General features: G+C 39.7%; 1 protein-coding gene across 4 annotated transcripts in view; it reads right to left on the reverse strand.

Annotated features, from left to right (window-relative positions):
• The window catches only part of LOC138743649 (slit homolog 3 protein-like), a 726,007-nt gene that overhangs the window by 114,523 nt on the left and 595,575 nt on the right, over positions 1 to 15,909 (reverse strand). For all 4 annotated transcript variants that reach the window (XM_069899177.1, XM_069899179.1, XM_069899178.1 and 1 more), the window contains one exon: positions 7,980 to 8,143. In XM_069899177.1, coding sequence (XP_069755278.1) covers positions 7,980 to 8,143 — 164 coding nt within the window. The remainder of the gene's footprint in view (positions 1 to 7,979; positions 8,144 to 15,909) is intronic.

Below are 15,909 nucleotides of genomic sequence, written 5' to 3' on the forward strand. Positions count from 1 at the left end.
AACTCAACAGCTCTCAGTGGGAAAGTTAGAACCAAAACATCTTGAATGAGTGGAAATACCAGAAACCTCTTGCCATGACCCATCAAGTATCAGTTATTCACTGTACTTCCAGGGTGTGACAGGGAGAATGATACCTGACTGAAAACACATTACCCTGAGCCTGAAATTTTTTTAATATAAGGGACAGCTGTGGAGTACGCAATGAGATTCAAATTGGGCCAAAGTTGAGTCTTTGAAAAGAAACACCACATAGCTCAGTTTCAAGAAATTTGCAATTCATTTTGAAGAGAAAATTCCGAACTTCTCAACGTAATAAAGATCCCATTGCTCTGAGAGATTACCTTTGCATCTTCTCAAAGATTTGGCGATCCTTCCTAGTTGGGTCTCCCAAACTTGACAGGCTTCCCCAAATAATTTCTATTTTTAGAATTAAGATATATCATAACTTTTGTACCTTTTGTCTTACAGTATTGTTTAACAGTACAACATGTTAATTGATACATTATTTGTTAATATATTTCTTATTTTCACTGAAACAACACAGTGGCGTAGCTTGTAGAGGCACTACCTTATGGCTCCAATGACCCGGGTTTAATCCTGACCCCGGGTGCTGTCTATATGGAGTTTGCACTTTCTCCCTGTGACTGTGTTAGTTTCCTCAGAGTGTTCGAGTTGCTTTCAACATCCCAAAGATGGGCAGATTGGTAGCTAATGGCAGATTCTAGGAGACATGTTCAGAGGTGTGGGGACTATAGATAGTGAAGAATGGGATTGCTCTGCACATTCACATGGAAACACTTGGCCAATACCGTTGCTATGTTACTAGGTTGAAGTAAAAGGAGTGCATCATTCACATTTTTCCTCAGGCCCACAGGAAAAATAATCTTAGAGTTGCTTGTGATGATATGTATGTCAAATTTCAGATTTACTGTATTGTCAGAGTACATACATGACATCACATGCAACCCTAAGGTTCTTTTGTATGTACTCTGACAATAAATTTGAACTTCATGAATAGGTGGCTAAACACAATCTGCTGGAGGATCTCTGTGAGCCACCGAGTTCCTTCCACATGTATCCGAAGTCTTGCATATGTCATTGTGAATGGGTAGTTGAATTTCAAAAAAATTAGTTTTTGGGGGCTTGATTTTCCAGCATAATTTAACTTCTTCAGTGGCACAGGCAAAATGGACACTACATACAGGAAATGATCAGTCTGGATAACTGCAAGTCACCAATTGTATGGGGAACAGGAGGAATAGGTGGGAAGCAAGAGGAAGAGAGGCAAGGGGACGTATTGATGAAGTGGCATTTAGTTGGCTGAAGTTGCTTGAGGGACAGGAATCTGAAGCAACGAATGCTCAGAGAAGCGTCACCAAATCAGAAGCTATTCCAGAGTTGGGTGCATAAATCTGCGGGATGATTTCAAGACAACGAAAGTACATAAGCCTCAGTATGGCTCCCCCTGGCCGCAGGAGGCCCAAGATTTGCACCCGCACCTCTTCCCTCACCACAGTCTGGGACCTCAAGCAGGCCTGTCAAGTGAAACAACACTTCACTTGTGTATCCGCAGGATTGATTTGCTGCACCCAGTGCTCACTTTGGGCCTTCACTACATCAAGGAGACTGGGCGCAGACTGGGAGATTGTTTCATTTCACTTTATCTGCATCAGTGACAGGACCTCCTAGTGGCCAACCATTTCAGTTCTGCGCCCCACTCCCATACTCACATGTCTGTCCATGGCCTCATCTACTATTCCTCCAAGACCACCTGCAAATTGGAGGAAACAATGCCTGATTTTCTGTCTTCACTCTCCAGCCAGATTGACATTTCTGGTCTCAGCTAACTTGCTCTCCCTTCTCCCTTCCTTCCCTTTCACCTGTCTTCTTTCCCTCAGCTCTCCATCCCCTTCTTGCTCTTTTCATCTCACATCCTTCCTCCCTCTGCTTGCTGCTGTGCCCTCCCTCCCCCCATGCCTCCCACTTACCTTTCTATTCAGACTCCTGTTGACATTTTTCTATACCTTGATGAAGGGCTCAAGCCAGAAATGTCGGTTATGTATTTTTATCTTTGCTATATAAAGAACACTGTTTGACCTGCTGAGTTTCTCCAGCATTGAATTTTTAACTTCATTTTATAAAAGCTCAGTAAGTAAATTCACTTGGTGATGTGCTACTGAATTCTAGAGATCAAAGGAATCTGTGATCACCTTTCAAAGATTCACTGGGGTTCGGAATGTCAGAGGCCAGGAATGTAAAATATTCTTCTTAATGCCTGCTTTCAATTAAAGTCCACTGACCCTTGTCAGAAGGGCATGTACATAAATGTAAAGGGAGGACAGGAAAGGAATCAGTCTGTAAATACGAATGACCTCAGCTCACTCATGAATTGTCCTTTGTCAGGGGTTAGGGGTTGTCAACAGCAGTTAAACAATATCTTCCATGAGCTGGTGATTTTAGAGCAGGATTATTACAAAGAGCAAGGGCAGCCTGCTTAGTGTAGTGGTTAGCGCAATGCTGTTGGCAGCATCAGCGATCCACATTCAAATCTGGACCTGTCTGTAGAGTGTGCATGTTCTCCTCCATGTCTGCGTGTGTTTCCTTCAGATACTCTGGTTTCCTCCCACCCTTCAAAATTGTGGTGCTACCTGTATATATATATATATATATATATATATATATCTATATATCCTCCTGAACCTGTGACCCTCCCAGACAGCCCCATAATGGCCCTCTCTCAGTCCCTGCCTTGGAACCAGGCCAGCAACATGCAAGCTGTGCTGACACTTTACGGTGATTAAAGCCTATTAATCACGATCCTTGGTCTGATTGTGGTTGATTGGTGGTACAAAAACATATGGGGGTTGTAGGTTAATTGGGTGGCATGGGCTCGTGGGCTGAAAGGGCCTGTTACCACGTTGTATTCTAAATTAAAATTTAAATGTACAGAGTGATGAATCTGCAACTAAAGTGAACTCAGCTCCAAAATTAGCATCCAATAGAATAGATAATACTGTACTTTCATTTAACACCGTCAAATATTTGGCTACTTGCCAGTCAATCTTATTAAAATGAGGCACAACCTTGCATTTTACCTTCCCCTTAATATAATTCAATATTTTAAAACGTTCATTTATTTCAAGCAACTGATCAGCCAAGCTCAATATGTGGACACTTCTAAATTGTGTCTATACTGCTAAGATTTGAATTTCATGTCCTACTGGGTCTGTGTGTTCTCATCCCCGGTGACATAGAGGTGTGTCAGAAACTCCATCTTGTCTTGCTCCCATGTCCAGAGTACTGTGTGATACTCAGCATATAAAGTGAAACACAGGAGAGAAAATACAATTTATGCTCCATTTCCACCTCAACTTCCCCTCTTTGCTTTAAAAAAAATGTTTTCTTGGGTGCAGTTCCAATGTGCCTTGCTGCTTATCCAATGAGCACTTCTACACTTCGTCATTCTCCAGAAGTTTAAACCAAATCTGTTTAAGAAGAGCACGTTTTGATTGAGAACTGATTGGGAGCTGTGCACGATCCATTGGCAACAAAAAAACATCTGAATCAAGTCAGTGCAAGGTGGGCTATAAACCTCAGTTAAGTGGAAACAATAGGACACAGCCTGACCAGTGGTGTCCTTCTTAAGTTTTACAGAGGATGATGCATTCCAATTCAAATTTAAAATGATAAATAATAATGAGCTTATTGTCATGTACATTGTACATATGCACTAAAATTCTTACTTGTTGCAGCTGAAGAGGTACTTCATGAAAAACAAAAAAAACTATAAAAATAATAAATTCAGAAGATAGATAATAAATATTTATTTGTTATTATTAGACCTTCATACTCTTGCTCATTTGAAGAAAAGCAAGTTCCACCGCCCTGTCTGTACATCCTCTGCACAGAAATCATCTTACACACAAAATATCGGGGTTAGTAAAGTGATAGGGTGAAAAATTATTGCTATTACTGTCCAAGGAAAGTTTGGAAATAATGAAAATTGCTCGACCCATTGCACACTTTGAAAATTTGAATACAGAGAAGCCAATGTGGAGACTGACCACAGGATTCAGGCTAATTTGCAAAATCACGCAGAAGCAGAAGTAAATGCGAGAACCACAAAGGCCGCAGGTGTTGAGAATTAAAGCTAGAGCAGTGCGCAGAGAAGCACAAACCCTGCAGATGCTGCACTAAAAGGTCCCAACTGGAAATATTGACTCACTCCATGGATGCTCCGCCAAGTCCCTCCAACTCATTGTTTTTGAACAAAAGTAAATTGCCTGATTACGCAATGTATTAACTTGCACCAAAAATAGCGGTTTCATTTGAACCAAAAGTTATTTTGAGTTAAACGTGAGCATTTGCCATTGCTGGCATTGTGTGCAATACACAGAAGTGCAAGAGAAACCCCATTTTAAAATAACCTATCCTGTGGTGAAAATAAACTTAAGAGAAGTGAGAAAATTTTATTTTGTCATCTGAATCCCCAGAATCTGTCAATTCCAACCATACAGATGGGAAACCGGCTCAAATTGAAAGGTGACTTCCAGCCAGGATACTAGACTTAAGCATTTCCTATTCTTTGATACCTGGCAGATCTGTTCAGCCAAAGCAGGCATTCAATAGGTAGCAGAAAAGACCCTAACCCTATATATATCCAATTACTTGAGGAAGAGAAACATTTTAAGTGCAGTGGGTATGGAATATGGGAATTGATCAATCAAGGCAACGTAGCCTCAAGAACAGTGAATCGTTTCGCCATCACCTTACACCATCCAGCCCGATGAATAGTGCAGTCCTTTAAGAGCTTAGACTGTTGAGAGGAAGCTATTAAATCAAATCATCAATCTTTCTATTTCACACACATAAACTGAATGTAATAACTATCCTTGACTCATTGTTATTTGCTAGAGAAATCCACACCATCTTTATCAAACAAGGTTGATACCTTGAAGAATGATTCCATTTATGTTTCGGGCATGTAATGTTGCTTATGTACCTTTACCTCCAATGGATGCTGCAAGACCTCCAGCATTTTGGTTTTCTTTTTCTGACATACCTGAGTTCAGTTTGCTGCAGCTTTGTTAGAGACTCGTCAAATCTGTGAATAAGCTCTTTGCTTTACTCAGATCAAAGTTTGTGACGAACGTGGTGGCAAAGGTCATCATCGTATTGGGATTTCCAATCATCCATATTTCACGCTAGAGAATGTGTTCATAATCTGACTGATAACGTCTACAGTCTGGATTTTTTTTCACCAAAAAAACGTTGCAGCTCATTTATCTGACTGGTCGGAAATTAATCACAGTTACAAATATCATTGCTATGCCAAAAACAGATGCCCAACAGCACACTTGATATATAAACTCATCTGGCCCGCAGTGACTCACTGTGCAAAGTTGAAACTTCAAAAAAAAAAGGTTTTATTAAACTAATAAATATTCAATCCCTTCTATGGAGATCCTGCAGTTTTATGAATGAGCGGCCTTATCATATCATTGATGCCTGAATGTGGATTGTGGAAAACAAAATGATCATGATACGACCGGCTCCTGCTTTGCCATAAGGCGACCACAATGAAAAACTATTAGAGGTTGCTGTGCAGTTGAATTTTTAAATTGTCTGTTTTGCATAATTGGTTATGCCCCTACTTGTATTTGCCGCTGTCTTTTATTCATCATGGACTTCAACGGGAAACTGTGGCATAATTAGTACCTGACATCAGCATTTCCTCAGCTACACGCTGCACATAACACAACAGGAACAGCATCAATTGCTGCAAAGTGGCTTTCAACATTAAGGTGTGAAGGATCTCTGCAAAAAACAGTCATTCATTTACCTGCTGAGCAGAAAACTGGATGGGTATGGAGAACACTCGAATGAAATACTGCTGTATCAATTGAACTCATTATGTGGATGAATCTGAACTCCTTCTAACCATTTCATTGAATAATCATCAACTTGAAACAAAAACTTTTGCTTCTCTCTCCTGAATTGCTTGAGCTGCTCAGCACTCCCAGAATTTCCTGTTTTATTTTAAAGCATTTTAATGTTTTGTTGAAGACTCTCATAAACTCGTGGGGCATGGTACAAAATTCTAATGTCATGAGAAAAGCTGATATGTGCTTTATGCTGTGGACTTTTATTGAAAAATCCATCCCCAAGAACAATGAGTTTTTGTGTGAGTCTTTTACAAAATCTGTGCCCTGGCTCCTTTGAGTATATCCAGTCAAGTTTGATGGTTGATGATGACACTCAACATATGGGTGGAACGGTTAGCATAGCGGTTAGCTCAGTGGTTCCTTCCACTCACATTCCATTTAAGTAATTCCTATACTATAGGTGCTCTGTGATTAGTAAGGGATTTGTTAAGGTGGGATGTGGGTGGAAAGAAAAAGTTTGAAAACCACTGTTTTAATCGTACCTAATTGACTCGTTATGTGCACGGTTTCAAAACTCCAAAGGAAATGGGCCAATGACAATTTTTCTCAAGGCAAATATTTCAGTAACAATAGGGTCTGGAGCAGTGGTTCTCAACCTTCCCTTCCCGCCCACATCCCACCTTAAGCAATCCCTTACTAATCACAGGGCACTGATGGCATAGGGAATACTTAAAGTGGGATGTGAGTGGAAAGACAAAGGTTGAGAACCATTGGGTTAGCACAATGTTATTAAAGTGCCAGGATCCTGGGTTCAAACCTGGTGCTGTCTGTACGGAATCTCCCTGCATCCATGTGTGTTTTCCCCTGATGCCCCAGGTTTCCTCACACCCTCTAAAAAAGTGGAGGTTGCTAAATTACAGGTTTTCATGGCCAGAATAAGCTTCTGCCATGTTGTAGATATATTTAATTTAGTTTAATATTTGGATACGACTCTGCAACATTCATTTGTGCTTCTGCTGTCCATACAGAACTAAGGTTTCATTGGAATGCAAACAGGTTATTATGAATGAACACCATGGCATCTGCCTGAACAGATTTGTTGGTGCTAAGTCCTCTGTAAGTTCTGCATCTATTTCTTACCTTCAGGAACCTGATCACCATACTCCAAAATTACGATTATCTCCCTGCTATGCCATCTGATTGTAATCCCAAATTTGCCACCACCATCACCTTGTGACCTCCATTACCTTCATCCAGCAGCCCAATTTGATGCCTTTTCCTCCTCACCCAGCACAACATGACTCTTGGAATCTTTGTTCCCCTGATGGTGAGGTTCAGTCAAGACTAGACATCTCCCCACCTCAATCCCTTCTCCCTCGACCTACGTGAGCAACTCCACTTCTTCTGCGTGCACCAGAATTGTGCAACAAGAGGCTGAGAGCACAATATGCATTATCTCCGTTTCATTGATTTGTTTATTTCTCTGTATAACTTCTGCTTCACCCAGTTTTCATGGGCTGATGCATTCAATGATACCAATACTGTACAATGTGGGTCAATCAGCAACATGTTTTTACATGAACAAAACTGAGAAAGAATAAAGAAATATTTTACTTCTACCATTGGAGTAACAATAAATCATAAAAGGAAAGAAGAAATGTCACTTTAAATTCTATTTGTCAAAATAAAGCCATTAAACTTGATTATCATCCTCTATCCTTTCTGTCTTTCTTCCTTTAACTTAATAATGTTTCCTGAATTTAATTGTGAAGATGGTCTTCCTTCCTAATTACTCTTGTCCCAGACAAATTTAATTAATCTCCGTAATTCTTTTTTTTTACAATTATGTATCTCAACACACAGTAACGACTCTCTGCAAAAGCCAAGCACACTCTGACAAAGAAGAAGTGGCCAAAATCCATTGAAACTTACCTTTCTGGGATGCCCACTTGCTCCTGTTACTGACAGTAGCCATCTAGTGTGATGGACGCACCAGCATTCAATGCTGACTTCCAAATCTTGGTGCCAGTAAGAACTGTGATGGATAAGCCCCTGTCAATGGACGTGCAGCTAACTACGAAGGCTGGGGCTTACCTGAGCAGCGGAACTTCTTCCCCTTGATCTGGTTAATGCGTTTGTTGGCCAGGCGGCGAGGGTTGCTGCAGCGGGCACCACTGGTTTCGATCGGGTTGTTGTGGAGGTAGTCACTCAACCACCTCAGGTGGCAGTCACAGACAAATGGGTTCTGAGCCAAGTGGCTGCAATTGAACAGATTGAGGAAAAGAGAAATTTTAAAACAAGAAAGTAAAATAATTTTCAATCCTACATGTTTATTTTCAGACACTGCTAGATTATGAGCCGAGTCTATTTTGAAGGAATCTTGCTTTTCCATGTGAAAGGCAATTGGAAAACTTGTGGGATCATGAAGCTTACACCCATCACCTAGTGAGTGCTTTTAAAATCCTCCCCACATTCCCATCAAGTTCCATTCAATTCTGGCGCTCACCTATGCACTGGGGGCAGTTTACATTGGCCGGTTCACTTGGAGATCTGCACACCATTAACACGTGGGAGATAATGGGGCACCCGAAAAAGACCCAAGTGGTTACAGGCAGAACTCCACTAGACAGCTCCAGAGGTCAGGACTGAAACAGGCCATTGGAGCTGGAGGCAATGGAATCAGAAAACCTTGGATCAAAATGCTGAGTAATTTGGCAAAAAGAGAAATGCTGTGTTCATCAAAGGGTATATCTCAGATAGTACTGAGATTAAAGGAAAATACGAGGATCATGTACAAAAGTCAAACTTCGGAATGATCAGGTGCATGGACTAAATGGAAAATTAAATGCAGTTATAAGAAAAGAATGTTGGAGAAGATACTGATCCTTAAGCCACGAACACTGGCTCTGAAGAGGTCGTCTGCCATGTGAAAAGAAAACAAGACTTGGAATCATATTTCATGGTTCAATATTACACCATGTCTCAAAATGCCATGTCAATTAAATACTTGCTGAAGTGTCAAGTGTAGTAATTACACTGCCCAGCCTGAGTTGAGTCATTGCTAATGGAAAAACATAAGTCAAGCTTTTGAAAGGTTTGACATTGGCCAGATGGAATATTGGAGTCTTCCTGTTGCAATCATAGGAGAAGGCAGATTATGTGACAGTGCCATCACCACAACGTCATGGTGTGCAATCTGCAACAAAATCAACGAGCAGAGTCAAAGGGCATGTGTGATGAGACTGAGATCACTCCTCAGAAAACCTGTGGAGGTTTGGTCTTGGCTGACATTAGCAGATTTTGGCTAGCTTTTAATTCAGCAAAGGTTTGAAGAATCAAATTAAGATCCAAAGGCTGACCAGCCATACAGACAATGGGAGTAGAGGATTCAAATGTCTACTCAAGTTCAATTTTATTGACATCTGACTGAGACTGTCAGATTTCACATTTATTGTCAGAGATCATACATGACATCACATACAACCCTGAGATTCTTTTTCCAGTGCTTTGCGTAGAGCCAGTGAGATGGCATCCACTATAGACCTGTTGCTATGAAAGGTGAATTAGAACGTATCCATGTCACCACTCAGACTGGAGCTGATATGCCTCAACACCATTCTTTCAAAACTTCATCTCTGTTGATGCAAGTGCTGCTGTTTGATAGTCATTTAGGAGGATTACACACTCTTCTTGATACAATTGATGCCTGTTGGAAACAGGTGGGTTCCATGCCCTGGTGGAGTGAGATGCTGAAGATATCCATGAATACATTGGTGAAGAACACAGAGTTTTAATATTTGGCTGGAAACTCCGTCTGGACCTGTATGTGTACAACTAGACAAAACAGTGTTTCTCCAGACTGCGATGCATACACATACAGACATAATACACAGCACATAATCATCACTCATATAAATGAATATATAATTAAAAAAAGAACTAGGTTTTTGATAAATATATATGACAGCAAAAGAGAGAGGGAGGGAGAGAGAGAGAGAGAGCGAGACTCAAAGTTATCAGATACCGCTCATTAAACTCACAGCCTGCAAGAAGAAGTTCTTTCCCAGCCTGGGAGTCCTGATATTGATGCTCCTGTACCTCCTTCCTGATGGTAGTAGGTAAAAAGATCCTGTGGGATGGATGGTTCAGATACTCAGTAATCCTTTGCACCCATTTAAGCAACACTTCCAATGAGTGTCATCAATAGAGGAAAGGGATTTTTGTCAGCTGTTTTAATAATCCTTTGTATTGTCTTCCAGGTGATGCTTTGCAGCTTCCATACCACATATTGATGCAGTTAGATGCACACTCAATTGTGCTCCTATAAAATGTTGTCGAGGCCAATAGCCTACCTCTCCTCAATCTTCTTATGAGGTATAGGCACTACTGTGTCTTCCTGACTAATGAGGAGGTGTTGTGTTCCCAGGATAGGTCACCTGTTATACGCACACCAAGGAATGTTGTGCTCTCTACTCTCTCACGACCAAGCCATTGATGTGTAGAAGAGTTGTCAACCTTTATCCTCCTGAAATCCACAATTATCTCCTTTGCCTTGTCCAGGTTGTGGTTATTGCACCATATGATGAGCCTTCCATCTTCCTCCCTGTAAGCTGACTCATCATTGTTGCTGACTGCAAATATTTCTTTTTATTGTAATAATGAAACTTGGGTTATTTTAAAACAACTGTACTTTATTAGCTATAGACTCAAGACCATGTAGAAGCATCCATTTTGATTCCAACCAAAGCTGCACCAAACTAGTCTCCAACTCCCTCTAGTGGTAAGGAGGATCTCATCCCCTTTTCTTGAGATGTTTAATCTAACAGCATGACACACTAATATGGTATTCATTTCTATTTAAAGTTCAACATAAACATAAACACAACATCAGCAGCACAAACTTTTTAACATTTTTCTTTTGGAAATTCAACCTTCAAGGTGTTTTGATAACACGTGTGGATCTTCTTAACACAGGAGCTTGTGTCGGCTCTGCTGGTTCACTACTGTCTGACACTGGTGGTGTTTCCTCTGTTGCTGTGCAAGCTGGATCTTCTGCATTTATCTGTTCCTGCAGTTTCTCTGGTGCTTTCAGCAGCATCTTTCGATTCCTCTTCAGTATTTAACTCAGTGTAGGATCTTAGATTTACTTCCTTCAGAACAGTAGCCTTTTTGTCCCAAGGGATGGAATCTCTGAGCCTTACTTTATCGTGTTGTGCCAGTGACCCAAAGCTTCTTGCTGACTTGTCATAGTTTGTGTTTTGTTGTTTCCTATATCACATTTTTGTTTATGTGTGTGGATACACAATGTAGCTTTGTCTGCTAGGCCTTGATTTTCACTGGCTTTTGCACTCTCACCAAACGTTTTCGCATTCTGCCAAACTAATTCACTGGCATGGTATATCTTCATAGCTCCAACTACGGCAAACTCTGTCTCTCGCAGCCACATCTCTCTCACTTTCTTATCAATAATGCCGAACACAATTTGATCACTGATTATTGAATCTTGCAGTGATCCAAAACTGCATGATTTTGCTTTTAATTTCAAGTCCATTAAAAAAGTATCAAAGCTCTCTCTCAGTGGCTGTGTGCATGAGTGAAACTCACACCTCTCGAATGTTTCATTTTTATTTGGTGAACAGTGTTCATTAAACATATTGATAATCTTTTTGAACTTGCCCTGGTTAGCTGCCTCGGCAAAAACAAATGTGATGAAGATCTCTTGTGCTTAAGGTCCCACCAGAGTAAGTGCAGTGCAATCTTTTGTGCATCAAGGTTTGATATTGAGTCCAATGGCATGCAGCTAATGCATGAATCTTTGTTTTATTCTGTACAGATTACAGGAAGGTTAATTCAGCAACTAAAGCAGATGCCTATCCTATTCCGAGAATAGATGACTGTATTGGTAAAATTGGAAAAGCTAAATTTCTTTCTAAGGTGGATTTGTTGAAGGGTTACTGGTGTATACCTCTAACTGAGAGAGGAAAGAATATTTTGGCTTTTGTAACTCCATCTGGTTTATACGGATATAATGCATTATTTTTTGGCATGAAAAATGCCTCTGCAACATTCCAAAGGATGATTAATTCAGTAATCCAAGGGTTGACGCATACAGATGCATATATTGATGACTTGGTCACAAAATGAGACACATGGGAAGAATGTCTGAGGGAATTAGACACATTGTTTGCAAGATTATCCAAAGCAAACTTAACTGTCAATTTAACAAAAAATGAATTTGGACATGCTACTGTGATATACTTCGGTCATGTATTTGGTCATGGCAAAGTTGCACCTATTCAAGCAAAGGTGAATGCAATTTTTGAATTTCCTATTCCCAATGGCAAGAAAGTGGTGAGAAGACTTTTAGGAGTGGCGGGGTATTATAGGAAATTTTAATGAAGTTGCTCTTCCTTTAATCAATCTTTTGAAGAAAGGGGAGAAATTTGTGTGGACTAGAGTTTGTCAGTGAGCTTTAGAAATGCTCTGCCATTATCCTGTTTTAAAATCTCCTGATTTTGACAGCCTATTTTCTATAGCAGTGGATGCCAGTGGATGCAGTTTTGTTACAAATATATAATGAAATTGTCCATCCAGTTTCTTATTTTCCAAAAATTTTCTATGTTCATCAATTCCACTATTTAAAAGGAACTGTTGTCCATAATACTTGCTCTGCAGAATTTTGATGTATATCTCAGAACCCCTCATGAACCAATTGTGATATTTATTGACCACAATCCTTTGGTCATTTTGAATAAAATGAAGAATAAAAACAGAAGATTGATAAAATTGAGTTTAATTTTGCAAGAATATAATCTGCAAATTAATCATATCAGAGGTACAAATAACATGATAGCAGATTATTTGTCAAGATGTTAAAATTGATCATGTTTAGAAATATATACTCTCAACATTGGGTTACATTGTTATAACATGTGTATTGTTATTGTGCCAAGTATATAGATATGTTTTTGGGAGATAAATTAGGAAAGGTTTGTTAGAGTAGGTCACATACAAACACTTTAAAACAGATCTTATTTAAAACACTGGAGCTCTTCCCCATGATGGTAGACGGATCAGCTCCAGAGCTTTTGAAAGAGCTTTTGAAGATTGCTCAAGAGACTTCACTAATGAATTACTGTTTGCAAAAAAGCAACAGATGAAAGAACTTGCTGTTCTGAGAGGGGGTCACGTGATTTTGTAAGCAGAGAGAGTCAAATAGGCTTTTTCTGAGAAAGAGAGAGAGAGATCAAGAGATCACTTGCACAGTGTTACAGCTAGCAGAAGTAGCTGTAGCTGGGACTAGAACAGGACAAGCTGGCAAGCTTATGGAAAGCCCAGTTGTAGGAAGACCTGGTCAAAGCCCTTGAGGTTCATGCAAGAGGAGAGGACTGGCTGTATAATGTTTCACTTGGAAAATGAAACAGAAAGGAACTCTGTGATGACTTGAAAGAAAGAGGTCATCATCTGGAGAACCCTGAAGGGGCAAGATTTGTCAGCAAGACACTGAAGTGGCTGATTAAAAAGGAACAAAAAATCTCTCTCTGAAAATCGACAAGAACCTTCCTGAGTGGTAACCATTTACCTTTTAAGCACTTAAGCCTGGTAAACTTTATAAATGTTAAATTCTGTGCACAGTATAAGAATTGCCTGCAACCAGTGAACTTGGAGGAATGAGAAGTGAGATTGGACTGTGAACCAAAGAACTTCTCTGAACTTACACACACATTACATTCACGTGCGCTTAGAATTAGAAGGGGGTTAAGTTAGGTTAAGTAAGTCAATGGAGATAAGTTAAAATTTGATTCTATTTTCATGTTTAAAGATAATTAAAAACAACTTTTGTTTTAATAATCATTTATCATGGTGAATATCTATTGTTGCTGGGTTTTTGGGTCCTCTGGGCTCGTAACATTATCGCTTTAGTGATTATAAAGTCAGTTTAGTTATAATTGAATTTTAACTCAAGATTTAAAATTCCTTTGTAGGGAGAATGTGTGACAAATTATGTTATATTTTATAATGTATATAGAATGCTTTAAAGGAGATAAATTGTGGCAGGTTTTATTTTTAAGTGTAGGTCACATACAAACACTTCAAAACAGATCTCATTTAAAATGCCAGAGCTCTCCTCAAGCCAGACAGTCCAGGTTCCAAGTGCCTTTGCAAAAAATTTGAAGAATACCTACTTCACAAGTAGGTGTTAATTGGCCATGCTGTGGAGTAATGAATTATTGTTTTGAAAAGCAACAGATGAATGAACTCAGAAGATTGAATCCAGAGCCATACAAGTGGAGATAGCTAGATGTATAATGTTTCACTTGAAATAAGGGAAACAGAAAAGGAACTCTGTGGTGACCTGAAAGAAAGAGGTTATCATCTGGAAAACCCTGATGGGGCAAGTTTCTTCGGCAAGACACTAAAGTGGCTGATCGAAAGGAATCAGTTTGTGTCCAATGAGCAACATATCTCTCTCTGAAAACTAACAAGAACCTTTCTGATTGGTAACCATTTAACTTTCAAGCACCAAAGCCTGGTGAAATTCCTAAATGTTCCTAAATTCCTGTGTACAGTCTAATAATTGCTTGATACTGGTGAAGTTGAAGGAATGAGAATTGAGATTGTACGGTGAATCAAATAACTTTTCTGAACTGATACGCACATTCCACATGTGCTCTTAAAATTAGAAAGGGGTTATGTTAGGTTAAGTTAAGTTAATAGTAATAAGTTAAAGTTTGATCCTGTTTTTATGTTTAAAGAAAATTAAAAGTAACTTTTGTTTAAGTATCCATTGGTCTTGATGAATTTCTGTTGCTGCTGGGTTTTGGGATCCTCTGGGTCCATAACAGCTTGAACAGCCTCCACTTGTGGTTGGCATTTCCAGTCCAATTTACAGCATCAGAAGTCTTCACACTTTTTATTTCTCTGCTGCTAGTGACTGATCCTCAATCTGCACACTCCTGGTGTTTCTTCCATTCCTGGTATCATGTGATGTTTATTTTCATTGTAATAAACAACTATAGTTTATTAGCTATAGACTCAATGCTGTATGGAAGCTTCTATCCTGAATGCAACCAAAGCTGCAACAAACTAGTCTCTGACTCTCTCCAATGGTCAGGAGGATCACTAGCATCCTATCACTACACAGATGAGGCCAACTACTATTGAATAATCCGCTAAAGTGATGGTTTTGTTGGACCTGCATCTGACAGCGAAGTCATGAGTTAGTAAAGTGAAATGAAGCAGGCTGAGCACATAGCTCTGAGATATGATTGTGCTCAGTATGATGGGACCAACCTAAATTGACTATGGTCTTTGGTCAACAAGACCAGAATCTAGTTACAGGGATGAATATTGAGTCTCAGCATGAACAGTTTGTCCACCAGCTTCTGAAGTATACTATGTATAATGCAGAAACATTTGGAATCAGATGAACAAACGAAAAACTAGACTGTGAACAAGTGAGAAAGGCCACGATGATGGAATCAGATATGAAGATTGAAGTGATTGGAGTTTGTTCCCTGGGACTAACTTGGGGTTGCAAGATAAAATGAATGCATACACGTATAATGACTTGAACCAGTATGGCATTAATACTATATCAGCCCTGAGCCACACCAAATCAGCATGTCCTAAAGTGAACGTCATAACCATGACATTTTGTTGAGACTTTTCGAGTCTCTGCCTCCAAACCTGCAACTGAAGTGTAACAGTAGATAATTAACTTCAAAATAAATTCTCAGACATTGGTGTTTCATCAATGCCGGATTTAGTCTTGCACAGTCAATTTCACTGATTCTTCCATGGACATTAAATTAGCAGATGGTGGGGGTGGGGGATGTGGAGAAAGATATTCTCACAACATTTATTTTACTGAATACTTGAAATACTGCGTCACTGAAACCAAGGGACTGAGGGCAGAAAGTGGGATTAGTACAGGGAGGTGTTTGCAGGCCTGTTTCCATGCTGCATACTCGATGATTAGCCAATCAAATTTCAGTAATATTTTTGGAGTCAGTGTGGTTAC

This window comes from Narcine bancroftii, chromosome 9 (assembly GCF_036971445.1).
Source record: "Narcine bancroftii isolate sNarBan1 chromosome 9, sNarBan1.hap1, whole genome shotgun sequence".
In the NCBI taxonomy this organism is placed as follows: Eukaryota; Metazoa; Chordata; class Chondrichthyes; order Torpediniformes; family Narcinidae; genus Narcine; species Narcine bancroftii.